General features: G+C 40.8%; 1 protein-coding gene across 2 annotated transcripts in view; it reads right to left on the bottom strand.

Annotated features, from left to right (window-relative positions):
• LIPH (lipase H) overlaps positions 1–26,214 on the bottom strand; it is a 51,644-nt gene extending 25,430 nt beyond the window's left edge. The window contains exons 1-4 of one of the 2 annotated variants that reach the window (XM_068979558.1): positions 26,082–26,214; positions 10,453–10,820; positions 9,239–9,347; positions 356–457 (exon numbers count right to left, since the gene is read on the bottom strand). In XM_068979558.1, coding sequence (XP_068835659.1) covers positions 356–457; positions 9,239–9,347; positions 10,453–10,820; positions 26,082–26,148 — 646 coding nt within the window. In that variant the 5' untranslated portion in view covers positions 26,149–26,214. The remainder of the gene's footprint in view (positions 1–355; positions 458–9,238; positions 9,348–10,452; positions 10,821–26,081) is intronic. The other variant, XM_068979568.1, reaches the window with a different exon arrangement.
• Positions 26,215–26,965: the final 751 nt, after the last annotated feature.

Here is a 26,965-nt window from a genome sequence, read left to right as displayed (position 1 = left end):
AAGGAAATAATGAGAAAGAACAAACAAAACCACAGAAAATCATGCATCCAAACTGAGCTGCACTTATGGAAACATTTGTCCATGGTGTGCAAACCAGCCTCTCCTTGATGGGTAAAGGTGATCACTTTACAAGTAAGAGATGATGAGAAGGGCACCCCCACTCCAGGAGGTCCCAGATGCCTGCATAAAACCACTTCCTTTCATCTTCCTGTGGATTTGGAAGCCTGCCCTGTAGGTAAAGAAGGAATCTGGAGGAACCTGATCCACCTCTGCATGAGCATCCCCACAGGGAGAGACTCTTTGGGAGTTTGGGGAGGTGGGGATGGTCACTGACCCACAAGGACAGGAATGTTACCGTCTGTGTCAGAATGGATGACATCAACGAATTGTGCGTCTCTGGGATCTAATCTGTCCTCTAGAGGTTTCCCGTTGTATAAAGGGCCCGCAGGGTCCAGACCTGCAAAGAAAATAGAGTTGGCTTGGCAGCCCCACGCCATGAGTCACCTGCAGCAGCAGGCTTTTGATCCCTCCCTAGGAGGATGGTTCACAGGCTGCAGGGCACCCTCGGTGGTCAGGCACTCACATTCCCATCCTGCTGTGTCAGGCTCCTTTCCACAGCCCCATGGCCTTTTCCCACAGTGGAGGTGGTTACCCTCGCAGCACCCCCTTGAGAATGCAGCCAGACTCCCTCCGGAGGTGTACCTTTTTCTTTTTGCCGCACCACGTGGCCTGTGGAATCTTAGTTCCCCAACCAGGAATTAAACCCAAATCCTTGGCAGGGAGAGCTTGGAGTCTTAACCACTGGCCTGCCAAGGAATACCCTGGAGGTGTACCTGTGTGGGCCCCCACAGTAGGGAGTGCACAGACAAATGGGGACCAGTGACGGGGATAAACTGGTTCCTCAGGAAAAAAAGCATCCAAGGGTGCATATAAAAAGTAAACACAGTACTTATGTTTATCCCATTTTAAATAACCTAGAACTTTGCTTCTCTTCCTTGTTATTAAAAAAACTCCTTTATTGTTTCCATTTTTATTCACATTTACCAGCTTACATCAGAAGCCTAGGAGGGAGGCAAGGCAGCTATTGTCATTCCTATTTTACATGTGAATGAACTGAGGTTCAAGTGTCTTAACCGGAGCCACAGTCTCACAATGCAACCAGCTCTATCTGCTGAGCTTTTTATTTCCTTTAATTGGGTTTGGCAAACTGAGTGGGAAAGTGTGAGACTCACTGGTCAGGCCAGGCATTAGACTAGGTATGGAGGAGGGAAATAAAGTTGTGTGTGTCAGTTCCTGCACAATTAACCCACCCCATAAAGGCCTGAACTGATTTCTTGCTCTTGGAAAATGTCAGTGGGATGTTCCTCATCATCATTATGAAACAGCTGCCAAAACAAGAGAACAGCTCCTATGATGATGTAACCACACACTAAAAACACCAGAAGATCCCAAGTTCAGTTCAGTCACTCAGTCGTGTCCGACTCTTTGCGACCCCATGAACCACAGCACACCAGGGCTCCCTGTCCATCACCAACTCCCGGAGTCCACCCAAACCTATGTCCATTGTGTCAGTGATGCCATCCAACCATCTCATTCTCTGTCATCCCCTTCTCCTCCTGCCCCCAATCTTTCCCAGCATCAGGGTCTTTTCCAGTGAGTCAGCTCTCTGCATCAGGTGGCCAAAGTATTGGAGCTTCAGCTTCAACATCAGTCCCTCCAATGAACACCCAGGATTGATCTCCTTTAGAATGGACTGGTTGGATCTCCTTGCAGTCCAACCGACTCTCAAGAGTCTTCTCTAACACCACAGTTCAAAAGCATCAATTCTTCTGCACTCAGCATTCTTTATAGTCCAACTCTCACATCCATACATGACTACTGGAAAAACCATAGCCTTGACTAGACAGAACTTCGTTAGCAAAGTAATGTCCTGCTTTTTAATATGCTGTCTAGGTTGGTCATAACTTTCCTTTCAAGGAGTAAGCGTCTTTTAATTTCATGGCTGCAGTCACCATCTGCAGTGATTTTGGAGCCCCCAAAAATAAAGTCTGACACTGTTTCCACTGTTTCCCCATCTATTTCCCATGAAGTGATGGGACCAGATGCCATGATCTTCATTTTCTGAATGTTGAGCTTTAAGCCAACTTTTCGCTCTCCTCTTTCACTTTCATCAAGAGGCTCTTTAGTTCTTCTTCACTTTCTGCCATAAAGGTGGTGTCATCTGCATATCTGAGGTTATTGATATTTCTCCCAGCAATCTTGATTCCAGCTTGTGCTTCCTCCAGCCCAGCGTTCCTCATGATGTACTCTGCATAAAAGTTAAGTAAGCAGGGTAACAATATACAGCCTTGATGTACTCCTTTTCCTATTTGGAACCAGTCTGTTGTTCCATGTCCAGTTCTAACTGTTGCTTCCTGACCTACATACAGATTTCTCAAGAGACAAGTCAGGTGGTCTGGTATTCCCATCTCTTTCAGAATTTTCCACAGTTTATTGTGATCCACACAGTCAAAGGCTTTGGCATAGTCAATAAAGCAGAAATAGATGTTTTTCTGGAACTCTCTTGCTTTTTTGATGATCCAGCGGATGTTGGCAATTTGATCTCTGGTTCTTCTGCCTTTTCTAAAACCAGTCTGAACATCTGGGAGTTCACAATTCACATATTGCTGAAGCCTGGCTTGGAGAATTTTGAGCATTACTTTACTGGCATGGGAGATGACTGCAATTGTGCGGTAGTTTGAGCCTTCTTTGGCATTGCCTTTCTTTAGGATTGGAATGAAAAATGAACTTTTCCAGTCCTGTGGCCACTGCTGAGTTTTCCAAATTTGCTGGCATGTTGAGTGCAGCACTTTCACAGCATCATCTTTCAGGATTTGAAATAGCTCAACTGGAATTCCATCACCTCCACTAGCTTTGTTCATAGTGATGCTTCCTAAGGCCCACCTGACTTCACATTCCAGGATGTCCGGATCTAGGTGAGTGTGAGTGATCACACCATCATGATTATCTGGGTTGTGAAGATCTTTTTTGTACAGTTCTTCTGTGTATTCTTGCCACCTCTTCTTAATATTTCTGCTTCTGTTAGGTCCATACCATTTCTGTCCTTTATCAAGCCCATCTTTGTACGAAATGTTCCCTTGGTATCTCTAATTTTCTTGAAGAGATCTCTAGTCTTTCCCATTCAGTTGTTTTCCTCTATTTCTTCTCACTGATCGCTGAGGAAGGCTTTCTTATCTCTCCTTGCTATTCTTTGGAACTCTGCATTCAAATGAGTATATCTTTCCTTTTCTCCTTTGCTTTTTGCTTCTCTTCTTTTCACAGCTATTTGTAAGGCCTCCTCAGATAGCCATTTTCCTGTTTTGTATTTCTTTTTCTTGGGGATGGTCTTGCTCCCTGTCTCCTGTACAGTGTCACGAACCTCCGTCCATAGTTCATCAGGCACTCTGTCTATCAGATCTAGTCCCTTAAATCTATTTCTCACTTCCACTGTATGGTCATAAGGGATATGATTTAGGTCATACCTGAATGGTCTAGTGGTTTTCCCTGCTTTCTTCAATTTAAGTCTGAATTTGGCAATAAGGAGTTCATGATCTGAGCCACAGTCCACTCCTGGTCTTGTTTTTGTTGACTGTATAGAGGTTCTGCATCTTTGGCTGCAAAGAATATAGTCAGTCTAATTTCAGTGTTGACCATCTGGTGATGTCCATGTGTAGAGTCTTCTCCTGTGTTGTTGGAAGAGGGTGTTTGCTATGACCAGTGCGTTCTCTTGGTAGAACTCTGTTAGCCTTTGCCCTGCTTCATTCTGTACTCCAAGGTCAAATTTGCCTGTTACTCCAGGTGTTTCTTAACTTCCTACTTTTGCATTCCAGTCCCCTATAAGGCCCTACTAACAAGAAACTTAACCTGGAATGGAAAAGGTTTCAAGGGATGTCCCCAAGTTTTTATCTATGAAGGTCATTTTAAATGTCATCTGCTATCCCCAGTGCTATAAAACTCAAGAGATAGCATCCTTGCCTTAGCAGTCCTGGTTCTAGCCCCAGTTTCTCCATTTCTCCTCAGCTAACACCCTAGATTCCTTGAGGTATATCATTATCTGCCTCCTTTTCTTATCTCCCTTCTTTCTCTCCCCCAATTTTTCTTCCTCTTCTGTCTGCTCCAAACTGAAACTGATGTGGGAGGGGGTGGATCAATAACCAGGTACCCAAGTCCATAGGATCTCAGCACAGCATTTTATGGCAAGTATAGGAAAAAAGAGAGCAACCCAGGCAGTCAGGCAAGAAAAGGGAAATTTATTAGAGGAAAAAGAGAGGGTGACTGCCTCTTAAGGAGGACCAGCGCCCTCCCTTTCTTACAGAGTCCTTCTTACACCCCACCAGTGAAAAATTCTGAGGGGATGGTCACATAGCTGGAGGTCTGGAATCTGAGAAGATTCCACAGCTTGGAGAAGATAGGTGCCAGTGAGATAACAGGATGCCATTTGGGCAGTTTGGTCAGTCTCGAGGATCACTGTGATTTATTTTTTGTTTGCTTGGTCCACATAACGAGCCATCTTATCAGTGAGACCCCATGTGGACCCTATCAAGCATGAGAAACTCAGAACCTCAGAAACACCTTGCTGGGGAAGCCTCCCCCTCCTCACATAAAACAGCAGCACTTACTATCTGAGAAAATGAACAGTAAGAGCCTCAGTTTATAGCAGCCTCCAGATCCATGGCTGAAAGACTGGCTTACCATATAAAGTCCAAACCAGGGCAATTTCAAAAGTAATAAAGCTGCTATTAATAATTATGCCAGGACTGAAGACACAAATGAGAACTGTCACAGCGAACACATGCTCTCCTTAGGGGAAAGTCATAACAAATGATCAGCTTACACTGTCAGCCAGAAATCACACTATCATTAAAAAGCTGCATATTTTGTGTGAGCAGAGATCACTGGAATCAGATAGAGGTGACATGAGCCCCAAACCTAGCATTAACCGGCTGTGTGATTTTAGGCAGGTTACTTCCCTTCTCTGAACCTCAGTTTCCTTATCTGCAAAACAGAGGTAGAATTAATTGCTACTTCAGAAGGCTTACCAAGGCATTCCTAGATCCGAATCCAGAATACTGAGATTATTATAGAACAGAAACAAAACCAACAAAATGGAGCGCTTTCTTGCTGCTCTGTGATTGCCAGCAAAGTGTCTAACTAGTGATCGCTGGCTTTGATTAAAAAATTAACCAGTTTGAGAATCTGATGAAAGCCCTGGACCTCGGACCTCTTCCCAGGACAAACGTCCAATGTTTTACAGGTGGCTTTAGGGGCCTCCCTTACTCCCATCCCAAAGGTCACCGTGAACTAACTCTCCAAGGCAGTGCCAGCTAATAGAAATACAATGTGAGCCACATATATAGTTTAAAATTTTCTAGCAGCCACTTTTAAAAGCTGAAAAACAAAGAAAACTGATTTTAATAATGCATTTTATTTAACCCAGTTTATTTAACCCAATATAGCAGTAAAATTTCATTTCAATATGTAATGAATATAAAAAATCCAAATTTTAAAATATATTTAAGGTATGTTTTTAATATATATTTTTCATAAATTTCAAATTTCATGAAACTTTAATATATTTTTCATCACTTTTTTCATATTTTAATATATTCAATATGTCTTTCATTTTTAATAAGACATTTCATATATTTTGATATATTTTTCAAAATACTTTAATGTATTTTTCTTCAAAATCCAGTGTGTGCTTTGTACTTATAGCACATTTCAGTTTGTGTTAGCTACATTTCAGGTACTCGATGGTACATGCAGCTCATGGCTTTTATATTGGACAACATAGATCTGTGGTCATTTTTTAATGTGTGGCATTCAGACCCATCTGAATCTTCTGGTGAAAAGCACAGACTCCTGGGACTTCCTGGTGGTCCAGTGGCTAAGACTTCACACTCCCAGTGTAGGGGGCCCTGGTTCTATCCTTGGTCAGGGAACTAGATCCCACATGCCACAACAAAGACCCAGTGCAGCCAAATAAATACATTAATTATTTTTTAAAAAGATAAGAAAGCTAGGCTTCAGTTGCTTTTTAAAAAATAAATGAAATACAGACTTTTGGATCCCAAGATCAGAGATCCTGATTCAGCACACCGGCACTGTATCCAACACTCCAAGGTGATTTTTATAAGAATCAGATTTAATGTATTATCAAGTGATGTAGGTATTTGACATGTTTTTAAATCTATTCATCTTCATTTTAAGAAATTAATGAAAAGTAATACCAGGAGATGTGCCTGGAGAGGAAAAGGAAAAGCAAGAACAGAAGACAAAAGGGGAAAGGAAAGAGATGAAGCAGACATTCTGGCCTAGATAGTTAGCAAGCAGAACCGCTCAGTTCTTAGGAGCTAGGAGTGAATTATGTCTTTCCCGCCCCACAATCCAGTAATCCCACTCAAGAAGGGCAGTCGGAGGTGAGTGGGGAAGGGAAACGCTTTACCCCTGAGACAAGCACTTGGGAACAGGTGAATTTGATGTTGGAGCTCAGTGAGGATGAGGAACTGGGAGAACATGGGGCAGTCAGCTGCTGCTAAGTCACTTCAGTCGTGTCCGACTCTGTGCGACCCCATAGACGGCAGCCCACCAGGCTCCCCCGTCCCTGGGATTCTCCAGGCAGGAATACTGGAGTGGGTTGCCATTTCCTTCTCCAATGCATGAAAGTGAAAAGTGAAAGTGAAGTCGCTCAGTCGTGTCCGACTCTTAGCCACCCCATGGACTGCAGCCTACCAGGCTCCTCCGTCCATGGGATTTTCTAGGAAAGAGTACTGGAGTGGGGTGCCACTGCCTTCTCCAGGGCAATCAGAGGAGACGGAAAATTGAGCTGCAGACTGCGGGCTGAGTCCAGGTCACAAAGCAGAGCCACGCGGACCTGGGAAGGGAGGCTGGCTGGGGAAATCTCCATGGTCAGAGGCCAGATTACATTGTATTCCCATCCAAAGTAGTTGTGGGAACAGACTTGCTGGGTGGCTGAGGAGCAAAATTAACGGGTAGATAGAATAAGACAATGATGGGCTAGAGCCCCCAGCACTAGCACTGAACAGCCCATTTAGCTTACCTCTTCCCAAACTTTGTGGTCAGTGACATCAGGTCAGTAGCTTAAAATCAGCCACAGTGGGAGTATTTACATCATGGAATCAGTAAATGCTATAAATTTATTTGTGTGTGTGTGTGTTTGTGTGGAGAGCTGATCAGCTTCTAAACATACCACTGGGAAAAGTCCCAGCTCCCAGAGGAGAAGCTCCCAACAGATAAAGAAAACAAGCAAATTTGAGCTATTTGTCCTTTGTACCCAAAAGGGAAAATGAATTTTTAAAAAGTAAACACGTGTTGCTTCCTAAAACATTATAGTAATAATTTTAAAAATTGAGTCCCTGATGGTCCAGTGACTAAGATTCCGCGCTTCCAACGCAGGGATCCCAGGTTCCATTCCACATTGCCACAGCTAAGAGTTTGCATGTCGCAGCTAAAGATCCTGAATGCTGCAACAAAGATCCTAGATTCCCTGTGCCGCAAATAAGACCCAGCACAGCCAAATAAATAAATACTTTTTTTAAAACTGAAAAAACCTTTTGCTTCCCTAGGAAAGCAGGTGAATAAGATGAGAGCAACCTTGGCATTTGGGGTGAAAGTAAGAAAAAAAAATAGCCCAGGAAAAAATATGACCTCAAGTACCAGGGTTAGAAGACACCCAGCTAATGTGGAGTGTATGTGTATATATGAGAAAGAGAAACAGAAGGGGCGGGGGTGTGGGACCAGAAGACTAGCCCAGGGCCACGTGTCAGGTTAAGTACCACATTCAGTCCTGTGGCTCTAAAGGGTTACCTCTCAATTGTAGCTGGTTTGAATCATTTACCTCTTCCCGCCCTCCTTCCATTCACTTCTGCCTTCCAGATTGCCTAGATTGGAAATGGCTATCTCAGGGTAAGGATCAATTCTGGAAAAGATATGGATGGCCGGAAGCCTTGCCTCTCTGAAAGAGAAAGCCTCCCTCAGCCCTTCATCTGTCACCGTGGAAAGTTACTGAGCACTAGGCAAATGAACCCAGCAAAGGGATCTTTTTTTGGAGTTTCACCTGCTGTGTTTCTGAGGGTTTTTATTCAGTCTTGGTCTGAAAGCTGATAATTACAGAGTTAGCTCCAGACAACATAACTCCCATCTCATTTCCTACCCTAAGGCTCCAGCTTTATTTTGGGGGACTCCAAAATCACTGCAGATGGTGACTGCAGCCATGAAATGAAAAGATGCTTACTCCTTGGAAGAAATGTTATGACCAATCTAGACATCATATTAAAAAGCAGAGACATTACTTTTCCAACAAAGGTCCGTCTAGTCAAGGCTATGGTTTTTCCAGTGGTCATGTATGGATGTGAGAGTTGGACTGTGAAGAAGGCTGAGCGCCAAAGAATTGATGCTTTTGAACTGTGGTGTTGGAGAAGACTCTTGAGAGTCCCTTGGACTGCAAGGAGATCCAACCAGTCCATTCTGAAGGAGATCAGCGCTGGGTTTTCTTTGGAAGGACTGACGCTAAAGCTGAAACTCCAGTACTTTGGCCACTTCATGTGAAGAGTTGACTCATTGGAAAAGACTCTGATGCTGGGAGGGATTGGGGGCAGGAGGAGAAGGGGACGACTGAGGATGAGATGGCTGGATGGCATCATGGACTCGATGGACGTGAGTCTGAGTGAACTCCGGGAGTTGGTGATGGACAGGGAGGTCTGGCGTGCTGCGATTCATGGGGTTGCAAAGAGTCAGACACGACTGAGCGACTGAACTGAACTGAACTGAACTGAAGGCTCCAGCTATGCCTGGGACTATATTAGATATGTAGTTCAAACAATCTTGGATTAAATGAAAGGAAGGCCATCTGCTTGGGGCAAAATCCCCATCATGGGACATAGCTGTTTCTGTAGCCATAGAGAAATAAAGTCACTACCAAACTTTTCTATAGCATACACAATTTGTAAAGTGTTTGCACATATTTTATTAAATAATAAATTTAATACTGCTGAAGTCAGTTACTACTATGGTCTTCCCTTTGCACAAGAGGACATTTGCTCAGAGCGGTTAAGTAATTAGAAGGGCTGATTTGGAACCCAAGGATTTGGATTGCATGTATCATGCTCCCCCAGGACACACAGTCCACAGGCTGGTTATCCTGAGCCCATTCACAGGAAGACTTACCTGTAATTCTTACCTGTAATTCTCCCCAGCTGGCCATCGTACATCTTTCCAACAAACCCAGCTATGTGGGCTCCTAGACTTACTCCAATCATGTAAATGTCATCCAGAGAAGCTCCTTCTGCCTGGAATTTCAAGAGGTCCATTGTTAAAAATTGTGAGGGACCAAGGAGTTGACAGTACCTGGAGAAATTTCCTAACGGTTGACTTTGGAGAAACATTTCTAAGCACTTTATGTCCATTATCTTATTAAAATGTCACAACACCCCCACAAACTAGATGTTATTCTTTTGATTATACAGATGAGGAAACTAACTGACTGGGCTGAAGTCATCTTCCCAAGGTCAGACAGCCGCTGGGAGGGAGCAGGGCAGAATTCAAACTGGTCTGTCCAAATACAAACCTGTGCCTTAATTTTTATGCCATGGTGTTTCCATTCGTGCTTCTTCTAGGAACCAAGCTGAGACATCTTAAAGCCTTCCCCACTGAGAAGAAGGGCAACCAAATATTTCAATGAACTCCTTTATCTTCATGCTGGCTTGGTTAATGAATTACTATGGAGAAGGAAGGAAGGAAAGAAAGGGGCAGGGCATACTGTCCATAGTCCTGGGATAGCTGGTCATGAGTCATTTTATTATTCCCTTTCCCAAGGGCTGTGCCTTAGCTGAGGAGCTCATGTAAAATTTATGTCACCCCTGGCCACAGTGGCCACCAGGTGTGGCTCTCTGAAATAGTCCCGATGTCAAATCACTTTTTATCAGATTGGGTATATCAGTTTTGGTTTGGGATAATCTGATCTCTAAACTTTTGGCGTGTCTAGGAAAAGGAAGAGCTATGGAAGTTAAGGAAACTCTGAGCGCTGAAGCCAGGAAACCTCTCCTACCCATTAGGTAACTTTATATGAGTTAGAAACAGACGTCCCTTCCCCAGGACACCTTGCTGTCATTCACTAGAAAATTATTATGACAGATATATAAATCTACAGTGTCTACAGAGACAATGGTGGTCTGCAGATGGATTCCCTCTGCAGTGCACAACCTACACAACCATACCTATGGGCCTTCCCTTCAGCCCTTCCCTTCACCCTCCTGGGGGCTTGTTCAAATACCATTTGCTAAACACTGCAAAAATAGTCCTCCTGATCACTGTAGATATCTCTTGGCTTTAAATATCCAGATAATGAGCCAATTTCAATTTGGCTCTGAACCATCTAAGAGAATTCCTCCTTACCAACATTAGGTCGATAAATTCCTTCAAGACTGTTGCCACTTTTCTGGTCTTACTAGAAGCATGGTTGTACATTACAGTTGCAGCTCCTCGATTCCAATCAACAATAACCACATTCATGTCTTCTACAAACAGCAAACCCTCTACTAAGTCCTCTATCCATACTGGAGGAGAGCCGGTCGGCCTGAATCCATGGACCACAAAGGTGGTTTTCTTAGTCACGTTCAAGTTCCCCAAAACTGTGGAGTTGATGGCTTGTGCGCAGGTTGGGTTTCTCCTTGTGTAGAGCATCAGCTTCACATTTAGTCCCGTTCCAACCACTGCACTGTGAAAACTCAGTTTGGTGAATGAAGGACACGTTTCATCTGTGTCTGAAAATAAAAATTAGATGGTATCATGACAGTTCTTTCCTTAGACAGACATCAAACAAGAGTTCTGTCCTACACTCACTGGAGTTCTTTCCATGTGTCTTACAGTACCTAGCAAGAGGCTGGATCTAGTTGAATGAAGTTTAAACATCATATCTGATTTAGAGTTCATAAGTAGTGTCTTCTTTTTCACTCAGAAAATCATTTTTTGAAATCCTACCCTCTTTTAAGGTATAACCGAAAAGTTACCTTAGTGAAGCCTTCTCCAACTCTCCCAGCCTTAATTACTGTCTGTCCTTCAACCCAGAACTCCCCAGCTCCTCTCTGTGCCACAATGACAGCACAATGAAGACATTTTCAGGGATGTACTATGGATATTTCTTTATATGGATGTCTATCCCATAAAACCACAGTCTCCTTGAAATGGTGGCTTATAATTAATCTCATATATCCATCCAAGCATCTTTCCTTGTCCACAGCTCCCAACTGCAACGGTGGTGGAGAACATGGTGTGTCTGACTCTACACCTTTCAAACGCATCTGAAACTCTTAATCATGGTGGCCTTTCTCAGGCCTTTCCTTCTTTGCTCAAGCATCATCTTTAAGCATTCACCCTGCTGACTGGACTTGAAGAATGACCTTAAAAGAAAGCCTGGGGATGTAAAGAGGACAGCTTAAGATGAGCTTAGAGAGCTTCCTTGGTGGCTAAGCGGTAAAGAGTCTGCCTGCCAAAGCAGGAGACACTGGTTTGCTGCCTGGTCCAGGAAGATCCCACATGCAACTAAGCCTGGGCATCACAACTATTGAGCCCGTGCTCTAGAGCCTGAAACCACCGAAACCCATGCACCCTAGAACCTGTGCCTCAAAACGCAGGAGCCACTGGCATGAGAAGCCCAAGCATTGCAACTACGGAGTAGCCCCCTCTCACAGCAACTAAAGAAAAGCCCATACAACAGTGAAGACCCAGCACAGCCATAAAGAAATAAATCAATAATAAAAAAAAAAGAAGAGCTAGAGCATCTCATTATGGGAGAAATCGAGATAATGTTTAAAAACACCTGTGTCTTCATCCAGGGACACAGGAACCAACTTGAAGGGGCTTCCACTGACCAGATCTGGGATAATTTGAGGGCAACATAATTAAGGATGGTAATGAGTGATAGACTGCTTGCATGCCACCCATGTACCCAGCACGGCCACACACACACACAATTAAGGAGGCTTTGAAATCTCTTACCCTAGAAAAGACATGGTTAAAAAATGAGCCCCAGGGACTTCCCTGGTGGTGAAGTGGATAAGGATCCACCTGCACAGGTTTGATCCCTGGTCCGGGAAGATTTCACATGCCGTGGACCGACCACTGAGCCCATGCTCCTAGAGACTGTGCTCTGCAACAAGAGAAGCCCCCACAGTGAGAAGCCTGTGCACCCCAAAAAGAGTAATGCCCACCTGCAGCAACGAAGGAAAGCGCTGCAAAGCCACAAAGACCCAGGGAGACATAAATGAATAAATGCATAATTTAAAAAAATTGAGCCCCCAAATCACACATTCCTTCTTGTACTTTATACTAGCTAGTAGATTGTGCAGTGAGGCCTGCTTGCAATGTAAATACTATCTTTTTCTTTTTTCTCGGCTTTCTTGAGACATAACTGATAAATAACATTGAGTAAGTTGAAGGTGTATGACATCACTTTATATTCTATATAGTAAAAAATGATTACCACAATAAGGTTAGTTAACACACTCATCACCTCACCTAGTTACCATGTGTATGTGTGAGAAGAGAACATTTAAAATCAACTCTCAATAAATTTCAAATATACAATACAGTATTTTTAACTACCATGCTGTGTATTATACACCCAGGACTTATTCATCTATGTAAACATTTTCTCCATAGGTTGGCCTTCCTCATTTTTCCCTTCCTGTAGATTGCTTGTTCCAGGAGAACCTGGACTGAAACTTATCTGGTGCTTGTAGAGCAAGCCCAACAGTAAATAATTGACTGTCCAGTTAATCATTTTATTGAAAAGGAAGAGTGGCGAAGTAGGGCTGAGCCTGTGGGACTTAGCCATCAGTAAAACTGGGTTTTGTTCCTGGTTGTGTGACTGACTCACCAGGTGGCCTTGGGAAGTTATGTTCTCTTTCGCTCTCTACCTACCTGCCCAAGAGAGTTATGTGGTGGATATTAATTATGAATGAGGTCATATTGGGGAAGATAGAGTGCCCTTTCCAAAGAAGGAGATTGCTTAATTACTGTGTTTGTTCATTTTGAGCCAAATGAGCAACACTAGGCCAATGTGTCATAAAACCATGTATCTGAGTACTTGGAAGGCTCAGAGATGCGTCCTGAAGTTTGGGGCCAGAGCTGTTTTTCAGCAGCAACTGCCAACTTTAATGTCTACAGGATGGGTGATCTTTTTGGCCTGCTGAGTCCTTTCTAGAAGCCCTTAAAGTTGACAGTTACTGAAAGGCAAGAAGGGCAGAACACATAAATATTTATTTTTCACTTGATAGAACCGCTGTGACTTCAAGTAGTTTTAAATGTCTTAGTTATGTTTATACTGGCATTGCGCTCTGGAAAAGGCCATTGCTTTTGCTATGTGGATTTTGCCTGTCGCTCTTTTGGTTTTTTTCCATTGTATTTTCTTTCTCATGCTGGGAAGTTTATAGCCCGCTTTAATTTTTCTGGCAAGAAAAAATTGATCTGTATAACTTTATACGAAACCCTTTTGTTTCTATTTTACGGGATATCAGTGTGTAGATTGTAGGTCAGTGGGCTACATGAAGAAATGCTCCAGACGTAGGTATATTTATTCAGATTTAATTATGCTCCACTGTGAACCCCTGGCAAGGAGTTTGGGGCATCTGGAAACTGTATTTCAGACTGTTGTGGAGCATATTTTTAAATTCTGCCATGCATCTGGCTGCTGACCTTTGTCAGAACAGTTGTCTTTCCTTATTATGCTCCAGTCCTTGCTTGAGTAACTCGAGATAGTGTCTAATGACTTTCTGATATGAATGATGAGGGCATTAGCATACTCAGTACTTCTCTCTGATCCAGTGTCTACCTCCTGATTTTTATTAGTTATAAAATTACTTTTAGCTCTTCTGGTGATTGCTTTTTCAGTTTAAAAATAAATATTTAAGCCTCTGTGTACTGGTATATGACTCAGAGAGAGTTTCTGATCTATTTAGTGTTATCTATTCTAGCTCCTCCTAATATACCAAGAAAGATGAGAAAGCTACTGCTCACGTATTGCCTCCTGTATTGTATATCCTCCTTAACCCTTTTTTAAGAACACAAACACAAATGCACTTGCACAAACATACACTTTGGGTTCCCTCTGTCAAAATACAGTCAGTCCTCTTTATTCATGAATTTCATATTTGTGAGTTCACCTACTCAAAATTTATTTGTAATCCCCCAAACCAAACATTTCTCACCCCTGCTCTGCATCTCAGTAGTTTGGGTGTGCCTCATCCAGGGGATGCCCACTCCACTCTCTAGGAAGAAAGGCCCCCTCTTTCCCTTTCCCTTCCATGGTTTCTCTTCTCTATCCTCCTCCCTGGTGACAGGTAGACCCTGCCACTTGGGGAAAGGTCAGCAGGGGACCTCTGTTTTGCCTTAGAAGCAGAAAACGATTTGGCTTCCACTTTTTCGAAATCCAGCTATGTCAAAAATAAAGCTGACACTTTTAGCCATGGGTCAGTTTTTCAGTTGGTTAAAACCCAGAGGAAAGAGGAGTGTGATTGCCACCCACACCTCAGCAGCAGACTGGAAGCCCTTGAGAGCAGAAATTTTATTTTTAATAAATAAAAAAATTATATAATATTTAATGCATATAGAATAAGAATGCAGAATATTTGCAAGTGATAAAGCACAGTAGTAAACACTCTACCTAAAAACCTAAAATAAAACCCAAATGTATTTGTAACCCCTGAAATCAATACTTGAGGGGCTTTTACAATCATGCACAGACCCGTGCCGAGTGGCAAAAAAAAAAAATCTGAGTTGCTCCAAGCAACACTCTCAGCAGTGGTCAAACACACCAACACTCTGCCTTCTTGTTTCAGCTCTTGCAACAAATGTCCTTTTCCTGGCCTCTTACTGCCACATTTTTTGCTTCTTGTGCCTTTTCTTTGTGATTTCTCTGTTTAAAATCCCCCAAACATAGTCCTCAACTGCTGGCTGGAGTTTCTAAACTCATAAAGGCTGTGATGTTACCTTACAGAGAAAATGTGTTACATAAACTTTGTTCAGCTATGAGTCATAGTGCTGGCCATGAGTTCAATGTTAGCAAGTCAATGATATATATTAAATATGGTGTCTTTAAACTCAAACACATATAAAATCAGATTATGTATTGATTGATCAGTCAACACAAATGCTGTAACCAGAGGCTCCTCAGAACCTAACCCTTTATTTCCCCTCCAAGCAATGGTCCAGTAACTGCTACTTCAGTGTCTGAGTGCCTGTACAGAACAGGAACTGCCATGAATAATGAAGATGAAGTTTATATAAAATTTATCTTCTAGAACTGTATTTCCCTGGTTATGTAGTTTTAGTTCTAGAAAATACAAGATCATTGCTCACAGTGAGTCCTTTGCCTGGCCTTCTCCATTCGCTCCTGAATGACTCCATGTTGCTTTCAAGACAGGCTCCTGGAAGGCCCTTCACCCAACCCCAGCCGTGCCCAACGCTCAAGAAACTTGCATGGGGGACAGAACCAGCCTTAGGAATGAGGGCCTGCCCTTGATCTAACCCTCACAGGCTCTGGGGCTGGTAGAAACTGTTGATTTTTTTCAGTAGGACAATTTTATCCTGTTTCTTTTGTTTGATTGTTCCAAGACATTGCTGGATGCAGTTTGATTAGTTACAACTGAAGTTGATTCTTTTTTTTTTTTTTTAAGTTGGAAAAGTGTGGGGTGGCTAGTGGATAACATATTCACTACATTATTCTCATCTGTAAGTGAATTCCTTGGCCTAAATGATGCTCTGACTTTATATGCTTTCCCCAGGATTTATAGATATTCTACTTCCTTCTTGTGTTGAATTCCACTCTATTTTTTCCCTTAAATATTACTTATTTTTTCATACCACAAACCTGAAACATTTTTTCCTTTTCTGAAATAACTTCCCCCACTAGCACAGAAGTTCCAAGATAACTAATCTATTTGTCCATTTATCCATTCTTACGTTCCCAGTGCCAAGAACAGGGCCTGCTTCAACTATTTCCTGGATAAATGGATATCAATCTGTTAACACATTAGTCAGCCATCCAGAATGATTCATATAAATACTATATAGTGTATGACATAATGTTTATAAAGTAAATGAAGCATGAAATGCATTGTGACTGAAATTATTAGAAGTATATCTGCAGGAGACACAGCCTGGAAAATCATATGCAAACAATAGGTTGTGCACTCCATTGCAAAGTTCTTTTTTTTTTTCACTGCAAAGATCTTTGTTTAAAATTGCTTTAAGTTATTAAGCCTTTTCCTCTCAGAATTAACACCACTTTTAAAAGGATATATTACATTTATCTTATTTTGGACTAAGTTACAAATTAGTTTAAGCTTCTCTAGGGCAGGCACTGTGTTGTTTTTAGTCTAGTAGTGTGTACCCAGCACCAAGCTCAAGAACTTGTCTTGTTGTTGGGCCTGAAATTCTCAGGCAATTTGGAGAGCATGTAAGGAGTAGATATATGTGAGTAGCAAACTTGTTACATTGCTTCATATAGTTCTTTACATTTTACTTTGGGCTTCCCTGGTGGCTCAGACTGTAAAGAATCTGCCTGTAATATGAGAGACCCGGGTTTGATCCCTGGGTTAGGAAGATCTCCTGGAGAAGGGAAGGGCTACTCACTACAACTGAGCAACTCTCTCTCTCTCTCTCTCTCTCTCTCACACACACACACTCATGCCTTCAGAAAGCAAACCTCGTTATTTCGTTGTTTTGTTACAAAGTCAAGTTTGCTCAGAGGTAGTATTAACAGCTCAGCAGAACATGTTAAACTGGTTTCTAAAGCTTAACCTCTTCTATTAGAGTTTACTTGAAAGGGGAGAAACTTTGCCTTTAGTCTTCAGACTACTTTGAAATTCAATCCCTTTGAAATGGCATTTCCTGTTGACAGTCGGAAAATTACAGTTGGATGGGTGATGTCTCCCATCCAGCGATGAATTCAGACCCTTGCGTAGGGCAGGCCTGATTATCATTTACTGTCTTCCTTCTGTTAAATTAAAAGGAACATATTCAAATAGGATATCAGGAAAAGCTAGCTATAACATGTTTAGAGATAAATTATATGTGCCTGAGATACTTTATTATAATTTAATACATGACTGCCTATGGGCCAAATCCAGCCATGACCATTAGCAAATTGTCTTTAGTTGTTTTTTTGGTATAAGGCAAAATTGAGTGGTTTAACAGTGACCACACTCCCACAGAGCTGAAAATATTTACTATCTGGCTCTTTACAGAAGTTTGCCAGCTTTGGTCGAATATCTTAACCAAATTTTCCAGGCAAGAATACTGGAGTGGTTGCCATTTCCTACTACAGGGGATCTTCTTGACCCAGGAATCAAACCCATGTCTTTGGCATCACCTGCACTGGCAGGCAAATTCTTGACTACTGCACCACCTGGGAAGCCCTTCCCAACTCTGGTCTAATGTCTTACACAAAAATACAACACAATTTTGGAAAGAGCCTGGGTTTTGGAGACAGACCTACGTTTGAAGTTCAATGCCATTGCCTACGAGTCATGTGATTTCTCTTAATTAATTACCTAACCTCTCCAGGCCTCAGTTTTGCATGTGTAAAATGATCGTAATAATGCCAATCTGTCAGGCAGTGCTTTGCAGAGTCATAGTGAGCCCAAGGCAAAAGAAAAAACACACCATGTAAATGTATGCATTTACATGTGCGTGCTAATTTACTTTTGCTAAGTTACTTCAGTCCTGTCTGACTCTTTGCGACCCTACGGACTGTAGCCCACCAGGCTCCTCTGTCCATGGGGATTCTCCAGGCAAGAATACTAGAGTGGGTAGCCAAGCTCTTCTCCAGGGGATCTTCCCAACCCACGGATCCAACCTGCATCTCTTATGTCTTCTGCATTGGCAGGCGGGTTGTTTACCACTAGCACACCTGGGAAACCCATACATATTTATATAAGTATACACACAATTATCAAAATAGCCTCCCATGTTTTGAACCAAGTGAAAAATAGCCCTTCATTATTTAATCTGTTCATACACTGTGGTCACCTCATAATATAAACCACCTAGCAAGGAAGTAAGTTGTCATGGACCCAGAAATGCAAGACAATTAGAAATGATTTTTTCTGTTGTACAATAACACCGACAAGTAAAATGATCAGTAATATATCTTAGTAAAATGTTTGACATTCTATTCATCATAGATTTGTGTTGATTTTGATCTTTTAAAAATATTGCATTAAAATACCATCTATGCATGATAATATACATTATTAATGATGTGCATATTATCATTTGCATTAAATATTAAATGACAGTAAAATATTTAGATATTAAAGTATCCCTTGTGTTGCATTAAAATATTACAAAAATAGACTATTCTATTGCATTAAGAAGTCATAAGTTGACTTATCTTGATTACTATTTTGGTGTCCCTTCCAAATGTTGCACTTGGTGAGTGCCTTACTTGCCACACTCTAATCCCAGCCTGGCTGTCAGGTCTGATGTGAGAATGAGAGAAAATGCCTGTGAAGTATCTAAAGTGTTATCTGATACATTGTAGATGCCAAAAAACTAGCAACTATTTTATTTATTTTTCTGTTTATTTATTTGGCTGTGTCAGGTCTTAGTTGCAGCATGTGGGATCTAGTTCCCTGACCAGGGATTGAACCCAGGCCGCCTACATTAGGAGTGCGGAGTCTTAATCATTGGACCACCAGATGTTATTGCTGTTCTCCAGCCACTAAATCTTGTCCGACTCTTCACAACCCCATGAACAGCAGCATGCCAGGCTTCTCTGCCCATCATTATCTCCCTGAGTTTTAACATATCTCAAATTTATGTCCTTTGAGTCAGTGATGCCATCCAACCATCTCATCCTCTGTTGCCCACTTCTCCCCTTGCCCTCAGTTTTCCCCAGCATCAAGGTCTTTTCCAAGGAGTCAGCTCTTTGCCTCAGGTGGCCAGAGTATTGGAGCTTCAGCATCAGTTCTGCCAATGAATATGCAGGGTTGATCTCCTTTAACATTGACTGGTTTGATCTCCTTGCTGTCCAAGGGACTGTCAAAAGTCTTCTCCAGCACCACAGTTTGGAAGTGGCAATTCTTCTGCACTCAGCCTTCTTTATGGTCCAACTCTTACATCCATACATGACTACAGAAAAAACCATAGCATAGACTATACAGACCTTTGTCAGCAAAGTGATGTCTCTGCTTTTTAAAACACTGTCTAGATTTGACATAGCTATTCTTCCAAGGAGCAAGTGTCTTTCAACTTCATGGCTGCAATCATCATCTGCATTGATTTTGGAACCCTAGAAAATGAAATCTGACACTGTTTCCACATTTTCCCCATCTATTTGCTATGAAATGATAGGACTGGATGACATGATCTTAGTTGTTTGAATGTTGTGTTTCAAGCCAGCTTTTTCCACTCTCCTCTTTTATCTTCATCAAGAGGCTCTTTAGTTCCTCTTCACTTTCTGCCACTTTTGACCACAAGGGAAGTCCCCCAAACTAGCAATTGTTAATGATATTGATAAATTGGGTTAATAGTATTGATCTCATAGGATTATGAAGACTAAATAAATACATCACTTAGTATGAAATTTGACATAAAACAAGTGCTAAATAAATTCCTTCCTTCCATCATTTTAGTTTCCTTAATTCAACCAAGGATTTGGAAAAGGGAAGCTTTATTAGCCAGTATACAAATGAGGTTCTTCTCCCTGACAAGGTAAAACAAATAATCTATTTGGATCATCAATTTGCTCATATTAAAATAAAGTTGGTCCCTTATTCCTAGCCATTTAGCCCACTCTAGCATTCCTTTAGGAAATGGAATTCTAAGATCTTCAAACTAGCTGATTTGAAAGGACAAGAGGTCCTTTGAAAGGACAAGAGGTATCTACCTAAGAAAACAAATTCTCCAGGACTTTCTTACTAACCAAAGACAACCCTGATTTTAAAAAATTAATATATCAAGAAATTTACATTTCTTTTAATTAAAATATCTGAAAACAGGGACTTCCCTGATGGTCCAGTGGTTAAGAATCCACCTTGCAATGAAGCGGCATTTGCAAGGAATTATGATCCCATATGCTTCAGAGCAGCTAAGCCCATGAGCCTCAACTACTAAGCCAGAGTGCCACAGCTAGACAGCCTGTGTGCTGCAACTGCCACCTGATCCAACACAGCCAGAAAAATAAACTAAGAAACATATGTTTTTAAAAGACCTGAAAATAACCACGCTTTCAGTTCAGCTCAGTTCAGTCGCTCAGTTGTGTCCGACTCTTTGCAACCCCCATGAATCGCAGCACGCCAGACCTCCCTGTCCATCACCAACTATACTTTACTCTTGTAATTAGAATGTTAATCAGATAGGTGTTTTTTCACCTTTATATCAAGCAGGTTTTTTTGGCTAATAAATACCTTTTAGGTAACAAACATGGTTCCACATGCTACAATAAGGATGAATCTTGAAAATACTATAACATGTGAAAGATGTCAGTCACAAAAGACCACATATTATGATTCTATTCATATGAAATGTCCAAAATAGGGAAATCTATACAGACAGAAAGTAGATTAGTGGTTGCTTAGGGCTTGGGGATGGGAGGAGATGGTGAGATGGGGTACAGTAAAAGGTATTCAGTTCCTTTTTGAGGTCATGAAAGAGCTCTAAAATTGACTGGTGACAGTGGCAAATATCTGTAAATCTATTAGAAAACACTTTAAATGGGTGGATTGTATGGTATGTGAATAATATCTTAATAAAACTGATTTTTTTTAAAATTACTCCTGTAATTTCACACTTTCATGGAAAGAATTTTTAAAAAGGGTGGGGCTTCCCCGGTGGTTCAGTGGTGAAGAATCTGTCTGCCAATGCAGGAGACACAGTTTCAGTCCTGGTCCGGGAAGATCCTACATACCTCGGAACAACGAAGCCTGTGCACCACAACTCCTGAGCCTGTGCTCTAGAGCCTGGGAAATGCAACTGCAACTGCTGAAGCCCATGCTTCCTGGAGCCTCGAGCTCCACAAGAGAAGCTACTGCAATGAGAAGTTCACATGCTGCAGAGAGTAGCCTCCACTTGCTGCAACTAGAGGAAAAGAAACCCGAGCAGCAACGAAGACCCAGTACATCCAAAAATAAATAGATAAAATTATTTTTTTTAAGTGAAAAAAAGATTAAAAGTCTTTTGGAGGTGACTGGGCAGAAGTTTCACTTTTCGGTCACAATCAAATCAGGCTCCTAATTTTCCAGTTTGCTTTCTCTCACCTTGGAAACTGAGGTTGACAGACCTCCATTTTCTACCACTGCAAGCTAAATAAAGCCCTGGCTAGCTGTTTCTGTGCAAAATAAATTACTCTTATTCTCAGCCTTAGGGACTAAATATAACTATCATTTTGTTTTACCACAGAAAGTTGAGTTAGTTACACAAAATGTCCTCTTGGTTGGAAAGACATCTCTTGTTTTTATCCACCAGCTACATTTCCTTAGGCTACAATCAAAAAAACAGGGAGAAATCTATTTCCCTAGATTGGCTTATTTCGAGTGAGTCTCAGTTGGATAGAAAAGTGTGATTCCCTCAGACTGATCACTGACAACCTTGCTTCCTTTCTGATATAAACTTCCAAGGGATCCTTTGGCTCTGTATTCACAAGGTACACTGCCTTGATGCTAAATGCCCATGCTATCCCGGGGTCATGCTCAGTTCTGGCTTTTGGCTTCTACTTGCCTTTAGAAGAACCGATTTCAGCTCCCACGTGTCTGATTGGGGAAAACTCCTACAGAAAGAGGAAACTCTTCATTCACATCCAAAGAGGTGTCTGTGAAGGGAGACGATGGAACTGTAGGCGGAAATACCCCACTGATAAAGCAATTGTGAGTGGGGCAAGAGGACAGAAGGCTCTGAGGTTCGATGAGAGTCAATGAACAAAGAGAGGTTCCTATTAAACTTCTCCATATGGTCGAGTCAGCTTATCAAAAGTCAAAGTGTCAATTTCTCTCAGACTCATGATTGGTGAAGTTCAGTTCACCAACCTCCAAACCCCCGTGACAGCAGTAAAATTCTACCTAATTTCACCCTGATGCACCATATTGAGTCAGGAAGTAAAACAGGGAGGGCTCTGACTTACACTTCTTTCCTGTCAAGTTTTAGGTTCCAAGGCATGCTCCAGCTCTCATTTCGCCCACCTCTAAACATGACGCAAATGTGTATGAATAACTTCTTTAAAACAGAGGTCCACAGACAGGTATATTGACTCGATGCTGCCTAAAAATACTGAGATTCAGATGTAGATGAAGGAATACACTGTTGAATATTTAGCCTTCTGGGCAGTGGATGCCAAGTCAGTGTCCAGGACACACAGCCCACCACATGTTGACTGATGGAGCCAGGAGCTTTCCAGAAACCCACACTTGAGCACACTCTTAAGCTTGCTTAAAAACATTGTTCTGCAGGAACTTCCAAAAGTCTCAGAAATAAACATCTCTTTAGTCCAGAAATTTTGACTCGGAGAAATTAGAAAATGAATTGGACTCCTACTTTGAAGAGAGAAGTGGAAGGGGAAGGTGACATGTTCCTCCAATGAAATTCTACTGATTTTTCTTTTTAATCTGAAAAGTAACTCAGTTTACATTTTTCATGCAGAGAACACCACCAAATTTGGCATTAAAAATCCATCCTGAGCCAGACTGAGATGGGTTCACAGTTAGCCAGGGCCAAAATTGATGGAATATCTTTGTTTCTCTTTTATACTGGCAGAGACAGGCAAGAAAAAAATGGGCTGAATGCCTTCTTCATTGGAAGGATGTTTCTGCTTTTAACAACCAGCTTGAATTTCTTTAGGATATAACCCAGAAAACAAACGAGATGCCAAATTTCCTTACTCTTATCTCTTAATCATGTGCAAAAAATATGCACCTTCATGCCCCACCTCTTAGTCACCTTTGTTTCTCCTGGAGACAGGTGAGTCACACAGTGGCGTGCATGCACACACACACACACACACACGGAGTTATAAATCATTCTGAAGGGAGTTTCCAATATTTGAGGAGATAATTCTTTCTCTAATTTGGCACAAAGGTATTCTCTAGGAAAATATCTACCTAGTTTTGCACAAGTTGTTATAGGTCAAAATTTTGATAGCAGGGTAACTTTAAAAATTATTTATGAACACAACATTGTACATCAACTATAGTCCAGGATAGAATTTTTTTTAAAAATTATAACATTTATCAGCCTCTGTTCCTTGAACCACCTGCAAGCCAAAAAGCACTGTGAATTTGTTTAATATGCAGATTCCAGGACCTCACTCCAGACCCCGCTGAGTCTGGATCTCTGGAGATAGTCTGCATTTTCAACAAATTCTGCAAATGATTCTGGTAGAGTGTGCCAGCCATTGCTTCGTACTCTGGTAAGAGTACGGCCAAAATTCCTATCATGATTTCATGAAGGTTAGAGCAACAAAATAAAAATCTCTGAAAGTAAAAGACTTGTATTCTTGGGATTTCAGAATCACATCTTAATCACTTGCTCATTTTTGGACTGCAAGCCAAGGAAGGGAAAAACAATAAGTAACTGTATCTGTGATTGATAATTTCTGCTTATTATTTAATATCCTCCCCCATGAAAGTTCTCAGATCACGGTTTTGCAAATACTAAGAAGACTGGATTTAGCTTACAGCAATAATTAAGTATTTTCCTTCTAGCTATGGAAGTTTATCATGATGTATCTTGATCTGCTTGGGTTCCATTAGGTAGCAGTGGGTCTTGTGGAATGACTTAAAGCAAGACTTTACTGATGAGATAATGTTAAGGAAAACCTTTCCACATGGCGTTAGTGGTAAAGAACTAGTAAGAGACATGGATTCGGACCCTAGGTTGGTAAAATCCTCTGGAGGAGGGCATGACAACCCACTCCGGTACTCTTGCCTGGAGAATCACATGGACAGAGGAGCCTGGCAGGCTGCAGTCCATGGGGTTGCACAGAGGCAGGCATGACTGAAGCAACTTAGCACGCAAAAAGGCAGGTCAATGGTTACCAGATGGGGGAGGGATAAATTGGGAATTTGAGGTTAACTGACATGCAGAGACCTTCTGTATAGCACAGGGAACTATGCTCACTATCTTATAATAACTTATCTTACTCATGCTCAGTCACTTAGTCCTGCTCGATTTTTTGCGAACCCCTCCAGGCTCCTCTGTCCATGGAATTTTCCAGGCAAGAAGACTGGAGTGGGTAGCCATTTCCTCCTCCAGGGGATCTTCCTGACCCAGGGACTGAACCCGAGTCTTCTGTGTCTCTTGCATGGCAGGTAGATTCACTGTAAATCAACTAGACTTGGTTTCAGAAATTAAAAAAGATATTTTAAAAAAGGCAGGTCACAAAAAATTAAGTTCCAACTTTGTAACTGAAATATATAATGGGAGACTTGAAGAAAGTACCCACAAAATGCCATCAGGTTCTTGTATTAAGGTTAGTTCCCACTCCCCTTTAGCTATCTCTAAATCTATTCTACTTAAAAAAAATTGTGATAATAAACACAAACTTTAAAATAGTGACCTCTCAATTTAAAATATTATCAATATTTTATTTTTTGTTTTTTTTTTGTAAATGTATTTGTTTATTTTAATTTATTTAAAATTTAATTAATAGATTTTAATTTATTTTAATGTCTCTTTACAATAATTTAATTCATTTTTTTAATTGGAGGCTAATTACTTAACAATATTGTAGTGGTTTTTGCCATACATTGACATGAACCAGCTACTAGCATACATGTGTCTCTATCTTGAACCCCACCTCCCCCCCTCCCTCTCCAAATATTATCAATATTTTAATTTTAACTTACTATTAAATCAACTTCAAAAGCACAAATTTAAAAAAAAGCACAAATTAAGAAAAATTTATTATAAGCCTGAAATACTAACAAATAATTTTTCCATTTCCCATTGAAACTATTTACAGGCATACATACATGATTTTGGCATGATTTTACAACTAAGTTGTAATCTTAGTTTACCTACAAATTTGAGTTCTGCTTTTTTGACTTCTTTTAAAATATGACATGTTATATTATAAACATGGTTGCACATTGCTGCATAGCCTCAGAATTATTTTGAAGGTTACATATTTTAAAAAGTTGTTACATTGTACTTTGTCCATTCCTGCATGTAGAAACATTTCTGTTGTATCTAGTTTAGAGATTACAGATGACATAGAATCATCTTTGTATAAAAGATTCTTTTTGTTTCTTTTATAAGATATTTCTTTAGAACAAATTCTCAGCAATGGTTTTACTAGTTCAAAGGACATGAACATTTTTATGGGTCCTAATGTATAGCATACTTCCCTTCAGAAAAATTATACCAATCTTCATTACTTAAACTATGTGAAAAAGTACTGGATTCTAAAAACCTGAGAAGTGCTGAGCTTTTTATTTAATTTTTTTCATTTAATTTTTGTTACTTTGTTGCAAACATTACTGTGTTAACTTTTATTTATTCATTATGATTAATAATTTTGTATATATGTATGCCTGTAAGTTCAATAATTTTTAGTTATCAATATACCAGACACCATTCCGAGAGGTTTTACACATATAAAATCATGGGGTTTTTTTAATGAAAATAATTTAAATAAACATTTGATGCGTGAAAGCTATAAAAACCTACACTGTCTGTAATGGATATTAAAGTAAAAATTTTAAATCCCCAGGAAATAAATGATCTTAATTCATAGTAGAAAAGCACAGAAAAATTAACTATGAAAGAAAGCAACACTACTCTAGATTTTTCAACATATTTCGTTTTTGTACATCAGAACAGGCTAATTGAAAGGAATAATAGTTTCTTTTACTACTGAGGAAAAAGAAAGTCTTTTCAGAAATAGAAAAAGGTTCTCTATATCTTCTTTCCTGAAAAAAAAATAACTGTATGACACCTGGAAAGTCTAGTGAAGGAACTAGGATGATAAAATGACAGTAAGAGTAAATTTTTAAAAAATAATTAAGAAAACTATTCAATAAATGACTTACCTGATCTCACTAAGCACATCAAACTGAGGAGGAAGTATAATCTCAGCATGTGGAAAGTGGAACCCATGTGTGTCACATTCACAAGAAGGATTTTCTTCCCAGAGTCTTAGCCTCTACACTCAGAGCTTAGATAACTAACCCCGACGACGTGCGGTGACAACAGGAAGTTCCCCAGGGACTGCAGGCGGGTCCCAACCCTTTCAGGATATGTGACTCCTCCTCCTTTCAATAAAAGGTCAGGTGTATTTCTCCTTGCACAATTTTATGCAGATCTAGATATTATAATACATATTTGCAGAATGACGAGTTCAAAATAGTTTCATTCCTTGTGGGCGGTTTATTAGTCGTTTGGCTTGGTGTGTTGAAGTCAGGCGTGATCTGAGATATTTTTCCCTTTTGTTTTTGTGAATGAAAGAAATCTGGTCCTCTGTTGGCCTGTGTATACCAAATTACCTTTTATGTTTATTTTCACACTCATTTCTCAGAGGACAGTCTTTAGATTTTATTGTTGTTGTTGTTGATTAGTCTCCAAGTTGTGCCCAACTCTTTGGGGACCCCATTCAGATTAAAAGAAACCTTGTTAGGAGCCAAGGTTTATAAATGTTTCTATATATCTTAATTTTAATTTTTTTGCCATTCAGAGTTCCTATCTCCCTCTTAGTTCTTTCTCCTCCTTCTTGTCCCTCTCCTCCTCCTCTCCTCCCCTCTTCCTTTTCCCCTACCCCTTCTCTCCCCTCTTTTTTGTTCTTCTCCTCTTCCTTTCTCTCCTTCTTCAAGAAAAAAATAGATGAAAAAGCTTTAAATAGAGAACTAGGCCAGAATCCATGCACCTCAGAATAGGGAGTAACTAAGTTTGTGCTCCATGGCTACCAGGTAATTTAATT

Source organism: Capricornis sumatraensis, chromosome 1 (assembly GCF_032405125.1).
Source record: "Capricornis sumatraensis isolate serow.1 chromosome 1, serow.2, whole genome shotgun sequence".
Lineage (NCBI taxonomy): Eukaryota > Metazoa > Chordata > Mammalia > Artiodactyla > Bovidae > Capricornis > Capricornis sumatraensis.
The sequence above is the reverse complement of the archived record's forward strand: the minus strand, read 5'-3'. Positions and strand labels throughout refer to the sequence as shown.